At 44.6% G+C, this 23654-nt stretch overlaps 1 protein-coding gene across 1 annotated transcript in view; it reads left to right on the forward strand.

Moving 5' to 3' along the window:
- The window catches only part of PKD1L1 (polycystin 1 like 1, transient receptor potential channel interacting), a 1079023-nt gene that overhangs the window by 569392 nt on the left and 485977 nt on the right, over window positions 1-23654 (forward strand). Inside the window, exon 33 of the mRNA XM_069216140.1 lies at window positions 11465-11521. Coding sequence (XP_069072241.1) covers window positions 11465-11521 — 57 coding nt within the window. The remainder of the gene's footprint in view (window positions 1-11464; window positions 11522-23654) is intronic.

Below are 23654 nucleotides of genomic sequence, written 5' to 3' on the forward strand. Positions count from 1 at the left end.
TTTGAGTGGGACTGGATTTGAGTGGGGTGGACTGTGGTGGATTGGAATGAAGTGGGGTGTATTGGAGTCAGTGAATTGGACTGGAATGGGGTGGATTGGTTGGGTTTGACTAGAGTGGACTGGAGTATTGTGGTTTAAGGTGGATTAGAGTGGGTGGATTGGGGTGTGGTGGATTGGAGTGGGGTGGAATTTGAGTGTTGATTGATATGAGGTGGACTTGATTGGAATGGAGTAGGGTGGGTTGGACTGGAGTAAGGTGGGTTGGGTTGGATTGGAGTAGGGTAGATGGAACTTGAGGTGAACTGAATTTGAGTGAGGTGGATTGTGGTGGGATGAATTGGGGTGGGGCAGATTGTTTTGGATTGGGGTATGGTGGACTGGAGTGGGGCAGATTATTTTACATTGGAGTGAAGAAGATTGGAGTTTGGCGTATTGGAGTGGGGCTGATTGTTTTGGATTGGAGTGGGGCAAATTATTTTGGATTGGAGTGGGGCAGATTGGAGTAGGGCAGATTATTTTATATTAGAGTGGAGCAGATTGGATTTGGGCATATTGGAGTGGGGCAGTTTGTTTTGGATTGGGGCAGATTGTTTTGAATTGGAGTAGGGAAGAGTGCATTGGAGTGGAGAAGTGATTTCTTTTTTTTTTGGGAGTGAGGCAGATTGTTTTGGATTGGAGTTAGGAAGATCGTTTTGGATTGGAGTGGGGCAGATTGCTTTACATTGGAGAGGAGCAGATTGTTTTGGATTGGAGGGGGGAAGAGTGCATTTGAGTGGGGCAGAGTGGTTTGGATTTGGAGTGGGGAAGAGTGGTTTGGATTTGGAGCGGGGCAGAGTGGTTTGGATTTGGAGCGGGGCAGAGTGGTTTGGATTTGGAGCGGGGCAGAGTGGTTTGGATTTGGAGCGGGCCAGAGTGGTTTGGATTTGGAGCGGGGCAGAGTGGTTTGGATTTGGAGCGGGGCAGAGTGGTTTGGATTTGGAGCGGGGCAGAGTGGTTTGGATTTGGAGCGGGGCAGAGTGGTTTGGATTTGGAGCGGGGCAGAGTGTTTTGGATTGGAGCGGGGCAGATTGTTTTGGATTGGAGTGGAGTGGAGCAGATTGGAGTAGGACATGGTGTGGGGCAGATTTGTTGTGGACTGGAGCGGGGCAGATTTGTTGTGGACTGGAGCGGGGCAGATTTGTTGTGGACTGGAGCGGGGCAGATTTGTTGTGGACTGGAGCGGGGCAGATTTGTTGTGGACTGGAGCGGGCAGATTTGTTGTGGACTGGAGCGGGGCAGATTTGTTGTGGACTGGAGTGGGGCAGATTTGTTGTGGACTGGAGTGGGGCAGATTTGTTGTGGACTGGAGTGGGGCAGATTTGTTGTGGACTGGAGTGGGGCAGATTTGCTTTGGACTGGAGTGGGGCAGATTTGCTTTGGACTGGAGTGGGGCAGATTTGCTTTGGACTGGAGTGGGGCAGATTTGCTTTGGACTGGAGTGGGGCAGATTTGCTTTGGACTGGAGTGGGGCAGATTTGCTTTGGACTGGAGTGGGGCAGATTTGCTTTGGACTGGAGTGGGGCAGATTTGCTTTGGACTGGAGTGGGGCAGATTTGCTTTGGACTGGAGTGGGGCAGATTTGCTTTGGACTGGAGTGGGGCAGATTTGCTTTGGACTGGAGTGGGGCAGATTTGCTTTGGACTGGAGTGGGGCAGATTTGCTTTGGACTGGAGTGGGGCAGATTTGCTTTGGACTGGAGTGGGGCAGATTTGCTTTGGACTGGGGCAGATTTGCTTTGGACTGGAGTGGAGCAGTGGGGCAGATTTGTTGTGGACTGGAGCAAGACAGATTTGTTGTGGACTGGAGCAAGACAGATTTGTTGTGGACTGGAGTGGGGAAGATTGGGTTGTATTGGGGTGGGGCAGAGGACTGGAGTGGGGCAGATTTGCTTTGGACTCGAGTGGGGCAGATTTGCTTTGGACTGGAGTGGGGCAGATTTGCTTTGGACTGGAGTGGGGCAGATTTGCTTTGGACTGGAGTGGGGCAGATTTGCTTTGGACTGGAGTGGGGCAGATTTGCTTTGGACTGGAGTGGGGCAGATTTGCTTTGGACTGGAGTGGGGCAGATTTGCTTTGGACTGGAGTGGGGCAGATTTGCTTTGGACTGGAGTGGGGCAGATTTGCTTTGGACTGGAGTGGGGCAGATTTGCTTTGGACTGGAGTGGGGCAGATTTGCTTTGGACTGGAGTGGGGCAGATTTGCTTTGGACTGGAGTGGGGCAGATTTGCTTTGGACTGGAGTGGGGCAGATTTGCTTTGGACTGGAGTGGGGCAGATTTGCTTTGGATTGGAGTGGAGCAGATTTGTATTGGATTGGAGTGGAGCAGATTGGAGTAGGGGGTATTGGAGCGGGGCAGATTGTTTTGGTTTGGAGCGGGGCAGATTGTTTTGGTTTGGAGCGGGGCAGATTGTTTTGGTTTGGAGCGGGGCAGATTGTTTTGGTTTGGAGCGGGGCAGATTGTTTTGGTTTGGAGCGGGGCAGATTGTTTTGGTTTGGAGCGGGGCAGATTGTTTTGGTTTGGAGCGGGGCAGATTGTTTTGGTTTGGAGCGGGGCAGATTGTTTTGGTTTGGAGCGGGGCAGATTGTTTTGGTTTGGAGCGGGGCAGATTGTTTTGGTTTGGAGCGGGGCAGATTGTTTTGGATTGGAGCGGGGCAGATTGTTTTGGATTGGAGCGGGGCAGATTGTTTTGGATTGGAGCGGGGCAGATTGTTTTGGATTGGAGCGGGGCAGATTGTTTTGGATTGGAGTGGGGCAGATTGTTTTGGGCTGTATGGGGTGGAGTGGGGTGGGTTGCATGGTGGTCGAGTGTGGTGGATTGGCCTGGAGTTAAGTAGATTGCATTGGGGTGGATTGGGTTGGTGTGGGGACTTGTAGCACTGTTTTATAATGGAATAAACAAAACTACAAGTCCTAGAATTCAAAGAAAAAGAACCTGGACTGGGGCAGCACATCAGTCATGGACCTGGGAAACTTGGCAGGGCTGTTAAGCATCATTTTGGAAATTAAACAATAGAAAGAAACGATGTTGCTTTGCAATATTTAGAACAATAAAATCGATAATCAATAAAAGCGCCCAGAAGCAAAAACAAAACATGAGTGGAAAGTAAGTAAAGAAGAGTTGGCAAAATAAAAGAAATGAGTTAAATATAGAAAATGAAACTTTGCAATTCTATGGGGCAGGTTTTTGCCAGTCATAGCCTTGTTTGCAGGGTACTAGAAGTTACAAAGAAGAAACTAGTACCTCAGTCAGGTCAGGAGCAGTAGATGGGCAGTATTTAAGTTGAATCAATCAGTGCTTGTCCCTGCTCCACAGAAAGAAACACAAATAATGCTAGGCCTGCAGTGACCGGTTGCTCTAAAGAAGAGTGCCACATAAGCCACCAAATGGTAAGCAACAGGTGGGCTCATAGACCCTTTTTGTTAACAAGAGTCTTGCAAACGAGACGCCTTCGCTAGCGCATGCACTTGCAGCCTTGATACTAAAAACAGCCCGAAGACCAGAAAGGAACCAGGTAACTACACAGACCGAAAAAAGCAAGCATTACCCATGCAGCAAACCAGGTACGGGTCCAAGAGTCCAAAACAGCAGGAAAAAAATCCTGAGCAAGCAGGAAAAGCCCAAACAGGACACAATACAGAACCAGGAAGTATAAGATGCCGACTTCCCAAGAAGACAGACGATGGAGGAAGTTTCGGGATAGTGTTGGTCCTTTAGAGGCTTGCATTGAGGGTAGTTTAATTTTTTTTCTATTAGATAGGTGGGGAAGGTACCTGTCATCTTATGGTATAGCGACTATGAGGAGGCAGTAATGAGTAGGTAATTACATTACAATGTAGAACTTGGACGTATTCAAGTAAAACGTTATTTTTTTAATTGGGGCCTTAAGTCTCTATTTGGCATTATTTTGAAATTTTTATCAAATAAGAATGCACAATTGTATGTATGTTTCCGAAACTGAAAGATTCTGTGTGATAGTCAAAATTGCTTATTTCACACTGTTAAAGTTGTATATTTTAACGTTTAATTATGTTAAGAAACGATCCTCAAAACAATGTTTCAGTTTGTTGCATGAATTATTGAAAAATCCTGATGATTCTGACCCATTCCAAGTTCAGTATTCGATTGCAATAGTTGGTTTCTGTTTAGCTAATCTGCAAGAATTCCAGTCTACCCTTTTAGAACGTGTTCCGTAGAAGGCTGTTCACATGGACCGATACTGTGACAAAGTAGCAAATGACCAATTCACAATCGTACAGGTTTTTGTGGTACAGGTGTGGGAGCTCTTTCTGTGTGCAACTTTTTGCGCGTAAATGTGATTCTTTAGGAAACAGTGCTTACGCCTCTTGTATGAAGCGTTTATTGGTAGGGCCCTGTCTATTTGGCCGATAGGCCAGTCCGACCCCAAGCTCGGCAATCAGGCAGTGCCTGATGGGCTGGTCTGGCAGGTCACTGTGTGGGTCGTGTTTTTTTCCTTAGCATTATACGCAGTGCTTTAAATGGAAAAAAAAAAGTGCAGGTACTCATCATATTGAGCTTTGGTCGGGGGCGTGGCAAGGAGGTGGGGCTAGAGGCGGGGCTTGGGGGTGGGGCTTGGGGCGGGGCTAATGACAAACATTTAAAAGACCTCAAGAATTTTCATTGGTGCATATGATTACAAATTGCTTCAATCTGTAATGTATTGTTGGTCCCCTAGCACGTAGTAAGGATACTTTTAACAATGTCTTTCAAATGTTGCATATATGAAGATTGCCTCTGCACAAATGGCACACGAATCACATTTGAATATTTATATTATACACAGTTTCAGCTATCATGGGCAGCTTATAGAAAAGGAGTCCATGATTTTCTACTAACCAATGCTAGTTCACATTGCTGAACAGGTAACTATCAGGTTTCCCTGTTTGTCAGAAGCATTGGTCCAATGAAAGTGCAATGTGGAACTCTCAGTACTACTAAAATCGATTGCAAAAACTAAAGTTTATTAATCTAACAGGAAACAGATTAGTTAAACATTCACAAAGCACAATGTGCTAAAGTACTGAAACAACCAATTTGTGGGACCACATTTGGCAGCTTGGAAATTGCCAATAAAAGTTTCAAAACGAACAGCAGTGATTGTTAACAAAAGACATCAAAAAAGCATCCACATAGATTCGAAGGGGGACTTTTCTTCCCCGTGGTTGCGTGAACGACAAGCTGTCTTATCAGCTGATCTCCTTCCTAGTTGCAGCCATGTTTTAACATACGGTAGTGGTTCAAACCTTTGAATGGGTGGGCCAACACATTTCAAAAACAAAAGGGATGACAGACGATTTGTGCAAATAGAATTTCTCTTTGGTGTGAGCAGATCATTCATACAGCTAAAACTTCTTTCACATTCACTTGTGGACACAGCAATGGTCTCAACAGCTTTCATCAATGGAACAAAATCTAGAGGTATGTAGGCAGCTTTGACCTCCTTGTATTCTCTAAATCCCCTAATACTATCCACCTCATTTACTCTCAAGATTTGACAAAGCTGCCTCACATCTTTGTCACCATATTGAATATCCATGCTGTCTTCTGGCCAGTTTTCTGGATAAATCAGTTTTATGTGCTGCGTAAATAATTTCATGCTGTCTGTTTTGGGAGTGTCTGCCAATTTAGTGCTGACATGGGAAGGTTTTGTGGTGGTAAATCTTGTTTTTAAGTGTTCTGCTAAGCTCCGGTAGAATTGAGGTGCATTTATCTCTGGAAATTTGCTCTTTACATGTAGGCCTCCACTCCTGAATGTAAGGCTGCTGCAGGCTTCCATGGCTTCTTCCGTGTAGGGACCAGGGGTGTTAACCATCGATTCAAAGACCCTGACTGCCCTTGTCAGCAATTTTTCAGCATCAGGAAGGGATGTGTCATTGCGCTGAAGCTGGCGAGAAAAGTCACTCAATTCTGCGAGAGCATCCAACATGATACCAACATTCTTTAAAAATGAGCAAGAGGTCAGAATATTGTCATGGCCAGCATATTTTGCTCTATCTCTGGCATCGCGTTGTTGGTCAACAGCAGCTTTTGAGAAATGCTGGTGTAGTGAAGAAAAGCTCTGCCATACAGCTTTACACTCCTTTCACTGGAAGCAACACAGCGAATGGAAAGAACCCGTCCAATAACAAGAAAACGCTGCTCAATTTCCTTTGCACATTGTCTCCGTTCTCTTTGATTTTTAGGTGAGGCATGGTACAAAGAATATAATTTGTCAAAGAAGATCTGAAAGTGATTTATGCCTGAAATTTCTTTCATAACATCTCCGACAGCTAGCTCCAACCGATGGTTGCTACAGTGCCACACAAATAAGCCCGGATACCGAATCTGCAGCTGCGCTGCAACTCCAGCCTGCTTCCCAAGCATTACCGATGCACCATCACAAGCTAAGGCAATCAAACATTCTCGAAGAAAGTCTTCATGAAAGCCGTGCTTGTGTAGGCACTCCATCACAGCAGTGGTGATATCATTAGCTGTGGTGCCCTCAAGTTCAACTAAGTCAAAAAAAAAAAGTACGCACATCAGAATCACTTGCAACAGCAGCACGCAAGCAAAGGACAAGCACAGTTTTTCCACTAAAAGTGGTTGATTCGTCAATTAACAAGCATATTTTACGTTTGTTTAATTTATACGGACCTGTTTTGTGGCAAGATGGGCCGTTTTTTTTTTGTTGATTTCCCTGATATTACCCTCAAGCATTACCTGCAGCATACTATAATGAATGCATTCTCCCATACCTCGCAAAGCACCTACACAACATATATGTCTTTGAAAGTACAAAACTGTCCTGATTTGCAAATGTGGTCATTCTTTAGCTCTCTGCTTCATTAGTGGGGGGGGGGGGCACTTTTATTTTGGTGCCCAGGCCTATTTTTTTTATCCAAGTCTGATCCTGCATGTGAGATCTATTCCTCTTCTCTGTTGATCTCATGATTTACTGATTTACCAGTATATGTGTCACCTGCTTGCGCTGACGTCAGTTCATTTCTTTTTGTAAAAACTAGCGCGGATCTGGAGCTTCAACTGTCATTTGTCATATTTGAGATTTTTTAAAATGTTTCTCCCAAAAGTGTGCAGAAATGCCACTTAAACAAGTAGGGTGCACACTGCGTGTGATGTGTACCTGACAATTGTCAGTTATTGATCCAAGTGATGATTGCCTCGAGTGTCTTGGCTCCAGCTACCACTCAGTCTTGTTCGTCATGTGCCAAACTTAACTGAAAGGCCATCTGTGAATGCAAGCTTAAATTGGCGATTGCGGAAATGTGGATATCAAAAACTCGTTCCTGATTGGAGTCTGCGGTGTGGTGGCCCCAGTCATAGTCAAGGGTGAGGACTTGCTCTCTGTCCTGAGATAGTATGCATGATCGGACCTCCTCCAAATCAAGTAAATCAAAACTGAGCCATAAGAAGTCCAAGCATGGCTCTGCTGGCCTACGTCTCTCACACCACTCTGAGTCATGTGAGTACCAGGTACTTCTAGGCCACAACGTAATTTCCCTTTTGCAGTGTCAGCTCCCATGCCGTTCTTGTACCGGGATTCTCACGATCAGGTGGCAAAGCCTGCTCATCTCCAACTGCTTCAGCTAGAGATGGAGAAAATTTTTGGTACCACACTGAGTCCTCCTAGAACGGAGGGAGCCTCCACCTGAATTAGTGTTGGCAGATCCATACTCGACATGGCTGTGCCTTTTGACCTTGTTCTGAGTGCATGCCAGTTCCAGGGCCATTGAATCGGGACCCACCAATGCCTTTGGCACCATCCTACATGCCATGCTCAATGTTGTAGTTGCTCCATCTGGTGTCACTGGCGCAGATGTTGCCAACGCTGGTTGAGGATTTGATTAGAATGATTGAGGCCAGTGCTTCTGCTACCACCAGGGTTTATGTTCAATCTGATCCTGATTTTTCCAGAGGGAGGGCACCTGTTGGAATATCAGCCTTTTGCTCTGGGTGATATTGCAGAGAATTTACAGGATGCAAGTAGATTAGGTACTTCATCTGAAATTTGACTGGCATCATTTAATTCTGTTATGACCACTGAAGAGGCAGCTTCCTTTGCAACAGTCATAAGGAGAGCAGCAGAAACTCTTGATCTTAATTTACCCACTCAAGGGGTAAAGATTACTTTGTTGGTAGAAGTGTTGGACCCAACACATTCCTCACAGGAGCTATTCTCTGACAGACATGTTAGTGGGCATCCAGACTAAGCCAGCATCTTGTCAACCAACATGTAAACAAATTGCAAGAATGTATGACCGGCAGCTGTGGGATTCAGATGTCTTTTTACAACACCCAACACTTGAAAGCCTTGTGTTGCAACCTTCTACAAGGTGTACCAATCCTAATGCTTTTATGCCACTTCCCCTGACAAGGACACAAAGAACATGGAGGCATATGTAACAGGGTTGTTTTCTGCAGCCAAATTTCTTCTTAGATAAGTAAACACATATGGCTTTTAGGAAGATACTCCGATGCATTGTGGGAGCTGATGTGTATATGGCTGTCCTGGATGAAGCTCCCCTGATCTTACATTAATTAGTTGCTGGTGGCTAAGATGCAACAAAGCTTTCCAATAATTCTGGCCTGGACACAACTGAATGTTAAAGAGGGGCAAGTTGGTACCAGTGTGGTGCTTAGGTGCCATGCTTGGATTCACTTCACATGCTTCCCATCATATATGCAGCAGTCATTGATGGGTATGATTTTTGATGGCTCTAAGCTATGAGAGGTGATCGCAATGTTTCAGCCTGCATCCTTGGTCTCATTGAAAGTGGCCTATTGACACCATGTGGAACATGTAGGCTCTGCAGTGGGATCTAAAGTCTCCGTGGAGTAAGCACCAAGGAAATCTGTCACATTCCATTTAGGTGTCAATCTGCAAAAGACCTGCAGTGGTGGTTACTCGACTGCAATTATACTGATGGCAGACTTCCTCCCTAACCCAATCAGACTTAATGATTGCAACAGATGCATTGTTACTAGGTTGGGGAGGTCATCTGGGAGAGGTGAAGATCAGAGGATTCCAGTCTCTGTTAGCTCACCTACATGTCAACCTGCTGGAATTGTAAGTGATTTGTTTGGCACTAAAGCTTTTTCTCCTGACTATCAAGGGGGGAGGAGTTGCAGGTTCTCACAGACATGTCCACCATGTGGTATTACAACAAACAGGGTGGAGTGGGGTCATGGGCTCTGTACCAGGAAGCTCTTTGCCCCTGGAGGTGGCTGAACATTTAGGGTATCTTGGATCAATCAAGATACCCAGACCAAGAAACACCAGAGTGGACAAACTGCAGATGTTGCTCAATGGATCACGAGTAGCAGTTACACTCAGGTGGTGCAAGGAATTTTCCAGCAATACCGAGAAACTTGGCTCCATCTATTTGCCACTGCAGAGAACATGCAGTGTTATGATGGGTGGATCTCCTATTGCAGCAGCAGGGCAGGGTCCTACACCTGAGGCTGCACAACCTAAACCTCCGTGCATGGAGATTGATTAGTGATAGTTGATGGCATTCGATCTTCCTTCTGAAATAGTTGGTGTTATTCTGGCAGCTAGACGTCCTTCTAAAAAGGCTGTTTATGCAGGGTGCTGGGAGAACGTTGTTGCATGGATTTCTTCTCATCACATCCAGCTCCTATAGGCTTCCCCGTCTGATATGTTGTTGGTTTATCATTGGCACAGCAAGATCTGGTAGTGTTCACTGTTAGAGTTTACTTATCAACCTTCTCAGCCTTCTTACATTTACTAGATAAGCCATCCCTCTTCAGATCTCCTGTTGTGATGCATTTTTAAAAGGACTGTCCTATATGATCCCACCTACTCCTTTTATAATGCTGTAGTAGGATCCAAATCTTTTCCTGATCTGATGTGCTTGTCCTTTGAGCCTATGCATAGTTGTCCTTTGCGTTTACTTACGCTTAAAACGGTGTCCCTCACCACTATATTATCTGCCAGGCAAGTGAATGAACTTCACTCTTTGACTTCTGTTTTACAATATGTCTCCTTTTTTTGCAGGCAGAGTAGTCATTTGAACAAAAGATAGTCATGCCCTTTCATGTTGGGTAGTCCATCATCTTGACAACATTTTATGCACTGCCTCATCCTTCACAGGAGGAGGAACGACTACATAGTCTCGATCCTAAGAATGCCTTTAGTTTTTACATCGAAGACCAGGGAATTTTGACAGGGTTGACCAACTGCTTGTTGGGTTTTCTGGAACAAAGATGGGTGGTACACCAAAGAACCATCTCTAGATAGATTGTCTTGTGTATTTGGATCTGCTATGGGCTGGCCAAAAAGCAGCCCGCAGAGCATTTACATGCTCACCCCTCCGGAGGAAAGTCAACAAGCACAATGCTAGCACATGGTGTGCCTGCCTTGGACATTTGCCAGGTGGTCTGACAAGGCAGATCTGTCCTGCAAGATTTCCTAGTTTGTCATGCCACATACCCACCAACTGGGAATGTACTGCATAGGTATCTTTTCAACAGATGAGGAATCTGCTGTTAAAAATATCTATCAGAAGAACAAGTTACTTCCTTTGTTAATGTCTTTTCTGGGAGAGACTTCATCTAACTGTAGATTCCTCACCTGGTCTCCCTCCTCCCCGTTCTGTGGCATGGTCTCATTTAGACCAATCTTAATAAGATTTCATCTCAAAAAGTTCTGTACACAGTTTTTTTTTATTTCTATGGCCTCCCAGCCTGTTGGTATGGACAATGTCCAGAAAGATACTGACGCCAACGTGAGCATGTGACGTGTATGTACTCCTTTTTCTTGAGTTGTGGAGTTGGTAGTGTTTAATAATTGTGCATAAATAGATCACCAGGTTCACAGCTCCACCTCACCCATTTTGCAGTGCCACCCCGCCCAATTATTAACATTTTAACAGAGCATTAAATGTCTACATTCTCATATAAGCCTAAGAAATAATGAGACTGTACGAGGCAAAAGTTACCTCTATTCCAATCTGGCATGTATTTTTCAAGGCTTAGTTCCTCAAAGTGAAATTGGTGGGGCAATGAGGTGTGAATGGCCGCACATCAAGTGGGGAACTAATTGGCTCTTCTCAAGTGCACCTACAATATCATTTTACAAAAAATAGAGAGAAACTTCAATTAAATGCAGATGTTAAGTAGGAACAGAATTAAATAGTGAGAGATGGGTTGGATGGTAAAGTTACTGACTTTCCCCTAGAAATGTGTAGTAACAATCCACACACATGTGGCTGGCTGTGACCAGAAACAAACCCAGGACACAGTGATAAGAATTCAGGCTATACACAGTAGAACAAGTACATGATTGAACAAGGTTTTATCAGAAAGTATTCAAAATGATGGAAAAAAAGATTACAAGGATCAAATTTACAAATAGTACATTTTATTTTGTTTCCTGTCTCCTTTTAGGAAGAAATAAATGATTTATTATTAATGCTATATGATCTCATGAATACTACAAAACAGGTACAGTGATTTATTTCCATACATATATCATTGGGCCCATTGATTAAATGCTTAAAATGCAATGGTATGAATTATTAGTGTTTCTTGAAAGTGTGTTTGTGTATCATTTGGACATTAAACACCATGCGGTTTTACTGGCTTCGTGGGTCTAAGAACAAGAGCGGAATTGTGTAAAAAAAAAAAAAAAAAAAAAAAAAACAGTATTTCCAGCTGTAGCCCTATTAAATGGAGTACCCAGAAGAATGTGATTGCTACAGTCTGGAGAACAATTTAAAACTGGTTCTTGGCTAATTTAGCTCAATGAATGAGATGAACGCAGGTGAAGTATTGTCAGATTTGTTACGTTTCTGCAGATGTGGCGCTGCTTTCACTCACTGTGGTCTACTGATTCAGGTGAGTGGAAACTATAAGTAATGGATGATAATTTGAGTCTGGAGTTACTAAAGACATTGACAATAACACATTTGTTAGACGAATGTAGGTTTTGGTGGACAAAGACAGAACTGACAGCATGATTGACCTGAGGAACGAAGGAGAGATAGACATATAGATAAAGCCTAGATTTTTCAGATGGCAAGGGCAACCATGGGTCTAGACAGTATGGCCAAAAAATAAGGTATCCCATGGAAAGTGATGGTGGTTTTGTTGCTGTTGAGCGTGAGCTGATTTGGGTGGAATCATGAGTGAAGCTTGTCTATGCAAGGAGGGAAGGGAGTGCCAGGAGACCAGAGGAGTCCTCAAGTTACATGGGAATCTGTGTCATCCATGTAAGAGGTACTTCAATTAAATTTTGGATGAATTTAAGACTGGAGAAAGTAGAGAAGGTGGATTGAAGAATCTTAACAAATGCCCTCAGGGTAGGCACTGAAAAAATAGACAATAGCTATTAGCTTTGATCGATGCCAGAGTGGACAGCCCCAGAGTGGACAGTCCCTAAATCAGAGGTTTTAATAGAATGGGGAAATGGTTGAGCCAGATCTGTGAGGCAAGAGATGATCGAAAAGTGATTATGGGGGATCATGCAAAACAATATACTTTGTAACATTTTCAAACGTCAAGCATTTTTTTAAAATAGAAAACATGCCAAGAGCAGTTAGCAGTTTCTGTATTTGTTTTAACATGCACAGTTATAATTAATAAATCAACATATAAATTAATTTTGACTGAGAGAAAATCTAATTTTCCCACTTCCCATCCATTTAAAAAGCAAGGTAGAATGGGGGTCATAAACATTACTTTTAGGAAGAAGAGATTGTCAAATCATATCCTTCTTTTGAGTTCTAGACATAGCAGTGTCAAATCGTGGTCTGCAGTCTCATGGTCTGCAGTCTCACATACCAAGTTATTTTCCACGTCATATAGAAAGGTTCCCTGAGCCCTTTAGTAACGTTGATGACTTTTTAGGTTTTGTCTCATGTAACACGAGCATTAGAGGGGAAACCTTTTTTAGTCAGTTTCCGTTAATTTTCTTGAAATTACAGTTTTATCCTCCTTGTTTTCCTGTCACGAAGAGGATCTTCAGATATGATCCTCATCAAAAGAGTTTTGCAAAATTCTCGTTAGTGGTTGAAAGAAGTCCCAGAAAATCGAACACAGTTTGACTTTTTTCCTATGATACCATTCTGTTAAGATTTGTGGCATTCGTCAGGCGATGCTGCCTAGGAAGATGAAAGATAGAAAGTGAGCTTGATTAAGGGGCCTGCAAGCAAAAGGCCCTTCCTTTGAATTCCCAAACTATTTCAAGCAACATGGGAGGTTTTCCCCTTTCCTTTGAATTTGGAGGGCCCCACTCCAACATCCACTGAGATCCTTTAGATGAGTGGTGCCATAGCTGCTATTACTACATACATTCAATGATGAGGCATTGCACTGGATTCAATTCAGCAGAGGCACTATACATCTTTGAAATTATAGCATTATTCAACATCAAGGCATTATTTGACTTTGTAATAAGAACCAATAAGCAGAGCTGCAAGAAATCATGCTACTATAGGCCTTCAAAATCGAGGAGCGTCTGTGTTGAGAAAATTCACATGCGCAGGTGTTGCAATGAAAGCATCACTCTGTGATATAAGATGAGGTTTATTCAGCAACCACCAACCGGAGCAGGCAGCTTGGTCCAAAGGCTGACATCAACTGCCAGGAACTGCCAACTCCAGAATTATATCACATGCCAAAGGAACCATACGGTTGACAAGGTTCCTCGTGACATACTTAAAATTCTGAGAGCCTAATACAATGTTAATGTATTACAAGGTAGAACATAGCACATCCCCCTCCCTACAACAATAAGCATTTAGAGAAATACATAAATTGTTAAAAGAAAACAATAATTATATTAAAATTACACAATTAAAATAAAACAAAATAGAATGAATTCAAGGTACATAGTCCTTCAGCCATTGTGGTTTAGATCGAACTCTAGACTCCCTACCCAACTCAGTAGGAACTCTGGAATCGACAGGATAATGCAAAGACCTGTTGGTTACACCACAAGATGGATTCTTATCGCCAACAGGACCCCTCCACTTTGCAATATGGGACATGCTCCACACATCACCATTCTCTAACACAACAACATTTCTTCTCACTTCTTTGACACGAAATGGACCCAAAAATCCAGGTCTTCCTTTCTTACCAAATCCAGGATTTTTTACCAATACCATCTCACCCACAGTCCATTTAACTCCAGTAGCCCCATGTTTATAGTCATACCTAGATTTATACTTTTGCTGATACAACACTCTGCGTTTAAGCGCCACATCAAACCTTTCACAACTCTTTTCTACCAACCTCAAAGTATTCTTCATCCGTGCAGGATTAATTTTGGTACACCCAACTGTGCCTCTCAAAAACTCAAATGGGGAATTTGCAGTAATGATATTGGGGGTATTACGATGGGCCCACCACATCCCTCTGAGAAGGTCAGACGAAGGAGCTCTGGTCTCAACAGCCTCTTGAACACAAAATTTCACCATCCTATTCATGCGTTCTGCAAGACCATTGGCTCGAGGTAAATACAAAGCCGTCCTTAAATGCTCAATAGCTAGAGATTTCAAGAAATCTTGCATTTCCAGGGACATCAATTGCACCCCATTATCTGTAACCAAGTGGCTAGGTACACCTTCACGAGAGAACTCCTCCTTGAGAAACTCAATCACAGTCCTTGTATTCAAGGTACTGACCTATCTTGTCACAACCCACTTTGAAGCATAAACAACCAAAAGGATGACATAGCGTTCATTAGCAGGTAACAGCTGTAATGGACCCATAAAGTCTAACCCTAGCTTCAGCCATGGCTTATCAGGTACTTCTACAGGAGAAAGTGGGGCCTTAACCACAGTCTTGCTCTTGTCACGGCGTGCACAAAAAAACACATTCGTTCACCACTGCTTCCACTTCACGATCCAAACCTGGCCACCGGTAGACTTCTCTCAACCTAGATTTGGTTAGACTCCTGCCCATGTGGCCCTCATGAGCTAAATTGATTATTTTGTTTCTCACATCTAAGGGAGGAATAGTCTTAGTACCCCTGAATAACTCAATATCATGAAAACAAAGTTCCTCCCTTACATTCCAAAACCCTTTCAAGGGATCTGGAACACAATTAAAGTCCGGCCAACCCCTCTCAATAAGTTCTTCAAGCACTTTCCTGTCTTATTCTAATGCACTTTTTCATTCTTCTTCAGCAATGGCTGTTTCTCTCACCCAATTAATCACACAGCCATCCTCCACTTCATTCTCCCTATCGATCAAAGCTCGTGACAAAATATCTGCCACATGTTCTTTGAACCCGGTATGTACTCCACTTGGAAATTAAACTCCAACAAACCTTCAACCCATCTTTTAATCTTAGGAGTTAATTCCTCACACTTGCTTGAGGAACAGATCTGCACAAGAGGCCTATAGTCTGTTCTCACGGAAAAGGGTAAACCCCATAAGTAAAACTTGAAATGCTTAATTCCCCATGAACACGCAAGAGCCTCTCTCTCTATGACAGAATAGTTCTCTTCTGCCCCCCCTTGAGAGACCGGGAATCAAAAGCAATTACCCTCTCCTCGTTATCCACTCTCTGGGTCAAAACACCCCCAAGCCATTAATGCTAGCATCAGTGTACAGGATGGTTTTTGCAAATACATTAAAATGCCCCAAGGTGGGCATCTTACCAATACTATTCTTAATAAAAGCAAAGGCAGATACACAATCCCTTGACCAGTTAAATTAATTCCCCTTCTTTAAAAGTGTTCTCAGGGGCCGAGTTATGCTTGAGAAGTTTGCAATAAACTTAGAGTAATACTCAGCTAAGCCTAGGAAGGACCTCACACCATCCTTGTCCTTAGGTTCAGGAGCTTGGATAATTGAGTCAACCAACTCTAATTTAGGTTTAATCCCTTCACCAGAGATCGTGTGACCCAAATAATCCACAGCTGTGACTCTGAATTTGCATTTCTCCTTCTTCACTGTTAATCCTGACAGAGCCAATTTATCCAACACCCTTCTCAGAATTCTGTCATGGTCACTCACGGTCTCACCATGAACCAAAATATCATCCTGGAAGAACAAAATCCCAGAAATACCTTCTAAAACTTTCTTCATGTTGCGCTGGAAGCAAGCAGCAGCTGAAGCTAGCCCGAACGGCATTCTTAGAAATTGGTAAGCTCCCAGTGGTGTTACAAATGATGTTAAATGTCTAGACTCCGGATGCAAGACGATCTGGTGGTAAGCTGAGGACCGGTCTAAAACCCTAAAAAACTTGGAACCTCCCAACCCAGACAACTCTTCTGAGATGTTAGGTAAAGGTTGGCTGTCCACCCATATGTGTTTACTGAGATCTCTAAGGTCAACACACATGCACATCTGTTTTCCACCCTCCTTGGGTGCTAAGACAATTGGAGCCAACCATTCAGAGGATTCAATCTACTCGATCACTCCTGCAGTCACTAGCCTGTTCAATTCTTTTTTGTGCGGCTCAATCATTAATTTGGGAACCCTTCTCACCTTATGTACAGAAGGAATTGTATTACTTTTAAGCACAATCTTATGCTCAAAACCTTCCAAACATCCCAAACCATCACTAAAAACTGTGGGAAATTCCTCAAAAATGCCCAGGTTTGCGTTTCCATCATTCACTACCATGACTTGACAATCTGAATTAGGGTCCAGCCTCATACCCATGTCTTGTTGATGGCGCCAACCTAAAAGATTATCTCCTCGTTTTGCAACATAGACCTTACCAACTGTATTTTTGTTCTGAAATTGAATTTTCATGATCTTGTATCCTATTACATCAATCTTAGTGCCCCCATAACTCGCAGGATTGATATCAGGTCCGATTAAAGAATTATATCCTTCACCAAATATCGCCTGCCAATTTTTATCGCCCACCATGGTGTAAGGAGAACCCGAGTCCGCTTAAACCTTGACGACTGTTGTCCAACGTAACAGAACATTCAGGCATAATGATTGGCCCATCATCTATAGCCCCAATACCTCCCGTAACTTGGTTGACGACAGATTTCACACAAAATATAATTTTGCCTAAATTTTCTGTAACTGAATCTACATTCCATTGTTTGTCACCCTTACATAATCTCGCATAAAGACCTTTCTTCCCACACCTCCTACATACAGAATTCTTAGCATAACAGTTTGAACTGTTCGCTGTATGCCCAGGATTGCCACAATGATAACACCGTGCTCCAGTGTTAACCTTCCCTTTCTCCTTCGAAGAGACAGACATTTTATTGTCAGTGCTTATTTTTAGAACCTCATCCTGGACACGAGCTGTTTGCACCATCTCAGGATTAGAAGCACCTATATCATGATCATTCATTTCCTTAATCTAGTTGTTGGTACTTTCCATCCCTTCCAACTATGCAGTGGCTTCCCTTAAGTCAGGATTCTTAGTTAAGAGTTTCTCCTGCACTCGTCTTCTGTTGGTACAACGTACCAGTTGGTCTCGGATGAGGGAATCAGTAATATCACCAAAATCACAAGTATGTGCCAGTGTGCATAAGGCAGCAATGAAGTTCCCCTGTTTTACCTTGAGTCCTAGCAAAAAAACATGTCTTTTTAGAACAACATTAAGCTTAGAATCAAAATGTTCTGCTAACCTCCTTACAGACATTTCATACACATCCCTTGGATCCCCTTCAGCACCACTAATTGGTAAAGATTCAAGACCGTCAGATATATTTCTGACCTCCACCCCCAAATAACGTAGAACACCTTGTTTCCTTGTTGGAGAAAACTTCTCTCCACCAGTTGCTATCACGTAGGAATCAAATACATTTTTCCATCGTTTCCATGGCAGACTAGGTTCACCTTTATCAGTCAGGAAGGCAGGTGGTTGAGACATTGCAGTTGTGGCCATTTCAAAAGAACGTGAAAAGTATACACAAAGGAAAAAACAAATACTTGTCCAAGATGGCTGTTTAGAAACAGGAAATATCCATGTGACCGATTACACAGTTCTGATGTTTTAAGATGCGAAAACCTGCCACAGTAACATTAAGAGGAACAAGAAATGCACGTGTACACCGAGAAATTCCCCTAAAATGGCGGGCAAAAGATGCAGACTAGTTGTTCCTAACAGGAAGTGTGTGACTGATGACACGGTTCCGATGTTCCAAGAACTCCTTAAAAGTAAGAGATGCGCGCGTCGCAAATCATGAAAGGAGTTTACCCAAGATGGTGGAGATCAGATACAGACTAGTATTCGTGAACCGAAAATGTGTACGCGACCGATGACACAGTTCCAATGTTCCGATGCGCGCGCTCAGCGCGAGGCAAGAATGACGCGTGGATTCAAATCTGGAAGAATGCCATGCGCGTGCGAAATGCTCCACTGGCAATAGGCAAAAAAAAAAAAAAATGCCAAAAGGGCCCCCAGGGGATAAGTCAGTACCAAAGCCACAGCAGACCGAAAGGCTGTGTTGGAAAATGGGTTATTGGTAGGGCAGGTAGGTACCTACACCTAGCAACAAGCCACAAACCTCCACATAAGTACAGTTAGGTCTCAGTAAATTAATCCCAGCTCTACCCTTGGTAGCTTGGCATCGAGCGTCAAGGCTTAACTTAGGAGACAAAGTGTAAAGCATTCAAATATCACAAAACAGTAAATAAATAAAACACAGGAAACAGTTTAAAAATCCAAAACCAATTTATAAAAATAGCTTATATTTTTATCTTTAAAATGACACAAAAAGGATTAAAATCGGTTCAGGGGAACCGGAGATATGAATTTTTAAAGTATTATTATTTTCTAGCGCTTAGAAACAAAAAGCGCCAATCGGGTCATCTGGTTGCACCAGGACCGGGGCAAAGTCAAACTTTCAGGCCGACCGCGATGGAGCCCTGCTCGGCTACAAGTCGCGGGAGGCCTCGGTTAAAAAGTTACCTTCTGACTTAGTCTCTTTTTTGATGTTTTTCTTCCCCGGGACGAACCTGCCAGTTGGATCCGACCTCCTGGAGCCCTTGTCCGGATACGCGAAGTCGGTTTCCTCGGTGGTGATTTTTACCTTCGGACTTAGTCGTTTTTTCGAGATGAAAATCCTTCGACCGGGGTAAACCTGGATCTTGATCCGACGTCCGTGGAGCCCTTCTCGGATACGATGGCTGGAAGGTCCCGGTCAACTTTTTACGTTCGGACTTAGTCTCTTTTTTGGATGTTTTTCTTTACCGGGACGAACCACGAAGTCAGGCCGGGTCGCGGTTGAGGCAAGCCGGCTAGAATTTCCGCGTCGGGTCGGTCACTTTATGGAGCTTTTTTTAAAAAATTCTCCAATCTTTTCCAAACTTCTGGGGCTTCACCCAGATGTTCTTTTAAGGTTCTTTTGGGGTCCACAGCTCACCCCAAGGGTCCAGAAGTTCTGTGATGGTCCTTGGGAAGTGCGGACTTCAACTCCCAGAATACACCTGGCGCAAACTCCTTTTTGGCCACTGGACAGTGGTCAGCTGGTCACTTTTTCAGGAGTTGGTGCAGGGGACTCTGGATAGCAATTTTTCACCTGTAGCAAACAGGGAGTCCCTCCTTGAACCAGTGGAAGCCAGGCAAAGTCCTTCTTCTTGTGGTGAAGCCCAAGTGTGCAGCTGGTGCAATCTTTCTGAGTGCAGGGTCCAGGTGCTGGCCAGGGGTCCAGCAGGGCAGTCCTTCTTCTCCTTGTAGTTCCTTCTTCTTGAAATTTGGTGGGGATCTGAGGCGTGGGTGCAGGTCTGCCAGTTTTATCCTTGCTCCTGGGTGAAAAGCAGGGGGGCCCTGGTTCTCCAATCAGGAACAGGGTCGTCCCCCTGTGATGACCACTTCCTGGGAAGTGTGGCAAAAATCCATCCCAGAAGGCAACAGTCTCTAAAAATCCAACATGGATGAATCTGATTTTTGGAGGAGAGATCTGGCTGAGCCCACCCACTGGTGTGGCTAAAAATCATAAACACACCCCTCTCCTGCCCTCTCCTAATCTAATCAAGGGGGCACCTAGCTGTCTGGGGTCGCAGGATGTGGGGGTGTTGCTGGGTGCTCCAGATGTCCTTCTCTGCCTTTGAAGACCAGTTTGGCAGCCCTCCCCCTTCCTGCCTCACCATCTGCTGAGGGGAGATTCTCTCCCCCAAGCACATTCCTTTGTGTGAAGCCAGGCCACTTCACACCTCATTAAAGTAGCCTGGCAGAAGCTGCTGCAGGCTGGCCAATCAGAGCACAGCAGCAAAAACAATGCAGAGCTGAAATTGGCAACTTTTTAGGTAAAGTCTAAACTTTTTACCTGAACTAGTTATATTAAATCCAACAACTGGAAGTTGTGGGATTTATTATAACAATCAATTTGATACCAAATTCTTGGTATGTAACATTTAAGGAGACTTTAAAATTTAAAATAAAGTCTGCCCATTCTAGCCTATGAAGGCCATTTACTTCAATGAGGGAAAAACGAATTTGGCTGTTTTTACCTCACCAGGGCTTATAAATCTATTTTTATAAAGTCCCTGCTTATAGTTACATGGCACCCAGCCCTAGGGGCACATAGGGCACACCTTAGGGGTGACTTATATGTAAAAATAAGGTAGTTTAAGACTTTGGAAGTACCTTTAATTCCAAAGTCGAATTTGCATATAACTTTAATTTAAAAGCAGCCAGCAAGGCAGGCTTGCTTTTAAAATGACACTGGGCACCTCAGCAATGCACCTAGGTGTGCACCACCTATGCTGTGGTCCCTAAACCTACATGCCCTACCATATACTAGGGACTTATAGGTAGGTTAACTTAGCCAATTATAATTAGCCTAATTTGCATATCCATTTTACACAGAGCACTGGCCCTGGGACTGGTAAGCAGTACCCAGGGCACAGCCAAGAGTCAGTAACCACCAGTACCTATCCAGAAAGAGTGGGGGTGATCAGGCAAAAAAAAAAGGACTTTCCTACACTGCCCCCCCCCCCAGATGAAAGGTGATGGGTACTAACCTACACCCTGGTAGTCCTCATCAGCTAAGTGGAAAAACCTGGAAAGGCCATCTGCATTGGCATGAGCAGTCCCAGGTCTGTGCTCCACTGTGAAGTCCATCCCCTGTAGGGAAATGGACCACCTTAACAGTTTTGGGTTCTCCCCCCTCATCTGCATCAACCATCTGAGAGGTCTGTGGTCAGTTTGTACACGGAAGTGAGTGCCAAACAAGTAAGGCCTCAACTTCTTCAGGGACCAAACCACAGCAAAGGCCTCCCTCTCAATGGCACTCCATTTTTTCTCTCTGGGGAGTAGTCGCCTGCTGATGAAGGCAACTGGGTGATCATGGCCCTCTTCATTAACTTGTGCTAACACTGCCCCAATCCCTTCCTCTGAAGCATCTGTTTGCACTACAAATTCCTTGCTATAGTCAGGGGCCAGTAACACTGGTGCTGAACACATAGCCTGTTTTAGGGTGTCAAAAGCTTTCTGACACTCTGGGGTCCAAATGACCTTCTTGGGTTGTTTCTTGGAGGTAAGCTCAGTCAGAGGGGCCACTATGGTCCCAAAATTCTGAACAAACCTCCTGTAATACCCAGTCAGGCCAAGAAAGGCCCTGACCTGAGTCTGGGTTTTTGGAGCCTCCCAATCCAGGATAGTCTGGATCTTGGGCTGGAGAGGTTGTACATGGCCTCCACCAACAAGGTGGCCCAGGTACACAACAGAACTTTGCCCTATCTGGCACTTGCTTGCCTTGATAGTCAGGCCTGCTTGAAGCAGGGCCTGAAGCACTTCCTTCAGGTGGACCAGGTGGTCCCTCCAGGTGGAACTAAATACAGCTATATCATCCAGATAAGCTGCACTAAAAGATTCCAACCCAGATAGGACTCTATTCACCAACCGTTGGAAGGTGGCAGGAGCATTTTTCATCCCAAAGGGCATCACCTTGAACTGAAAGTGGCCCTCTGGTGTGGAAAATGCTGACCTCTCCTTAGCTCTTGGACTTAAGGCAATCTGCCAATATCCTGAGGTCAGATCAAATGTGCTCAGGAATTTGGCAGCCCCCAACCTGTCAATGAGCTCATCAGCTCTAGGTATGGGGTGAGCATCAGTCCTAGTGACTGCATTTAGACCTCTGTAGTCCACACAGAATCTTAATTCTTTCTTCCCACCTTGGGGATTAGCTTTGGGCACCAGTACCACTGGACTGGACCAAGGACTATCAGAGGGCTCAATTACCTTCAGGTCCAACATCTTAGCCACTTCAGCTTTGATGTTGGCCTTGACCTGGTCAGACAGCCTGTACAGCTTGTTCTTGACAGGCAAGCTGTCACCAGTGTCAACATCATGGACACACCAATTGGTGAGTCCAGGGGTCAGGGAGAACAGACTAGCAAACTGTCCCAAGACTTGCTTACAGTCTTGTTGTTGCTGATCTGTCAATTTGGGAGAGAGTACCACTCCCTCCACTGACCCATCTTTTTCCTTTGAGGACAGGAGGTCTGGCAGAGGTTCACCCTCCTCCTCCTTCCCTTCATCAGTGACCAACAGCATGGTCATGTCTGCCCTGTCCTGGTGGGGTTTCATCCTGTTTACATGTAGGATCCTGTGAGGATTCCTGGGGGTGCCAAGGTCCACCAAGTAGGTGACCTCACCTTTTTTCTCTAGGATTGGATAGGGCCCAGTCCATTTGGCCTGTAGTGCCCTAGGAGCCATGGGCTCCAAAACCCACACCAGCTGTCCTGGGTGATACTCAGGCATGGTAGCCTTTTGATCATGCCAGAGCTTCATGAGCTCCTGACTGGCCTCCAGGTTTCTGCTTGCCTTCTTCATATACTCAGCCATGCGAGACCGCAGGCCTAGTACATAATCCAGCACATTCTCCTTGGATTCCTTGAGAGGCTTTTCCCAAGACTCTCTCACCAAGCACAATGGGCCTCTTACAGGGTGCCCAAACAGTAACTCAAAGGGGCTGAATCCAACCCCCTTCTGTGGCACCTCCCTGTAGGCAAACAGCAGGCATGGGAGGAGGACATCCCATCTCCTCCTGAGTTTGTCAGACAAACCCATGATCATGCCCTTCAGGGTCTTATTGAATCTTTCCACCAGACCATTGGTCTGTGGATGGTAGGGTGTGCTGAACTTATAAGTAACACCACACTCCTCCCACATGGCTTTCAGATAGGCTGACATAAAGTTTGTGCCCCTATCTGAGACCACCTCCTTTGGGAATCCCACTCTGGTGAACACACCAAGTAGGGCCCTAGCCACTGTGGGAGCAGTGACTGTCCGGAGGGGTATTGCCTCAGGGTACCTGGTGGCATGGTCCACTACCACCACAATGTACCTGTTACCTGAAGCAGTTGGTGGGTCTAGGGGACCAACAATGTCAATCCCCACCCTCTCAAAGGGAGTCCCAACCACTGGCAGTGGAATTAAGGGAGCCTTTGGCTTGCCCCCTGTCTTGCCACTGGCTTGACAGGTGACACAGGAGCTGCAAAACTCCCTGACTTTTTCTGACATTTCGGGCCAAAAAAAATGGTTGACCAGCCTGCTCCAGGTCTTGGTCTGTCCCAAATGACCAGCTAAGGGGATATCATGGCTTAAGGTAAGGAGGAATTCTCTATACTTTTGGGGGACCACTACTCTCCTAGTAGCCCCTTCTTTAAGGGTCCTTGCCTCAGTGTAGAGAACTCCATC

Source organism: Pleurodeles waltl, chromosome 2_1 (assembly GCF_031143425.1).
Source record: "Pleurodeles waltl isolate 20211129_DDA chromosome 2_1, aPleWal1.hap1.20221129, whole genome shotgun sequence".
Lineage (NCBI taxonomy): Eukaryota > Metazoa > Chordata > Amphibia > Caudata > Salamandridae > Pleurodeles > Pleurodeles waltl.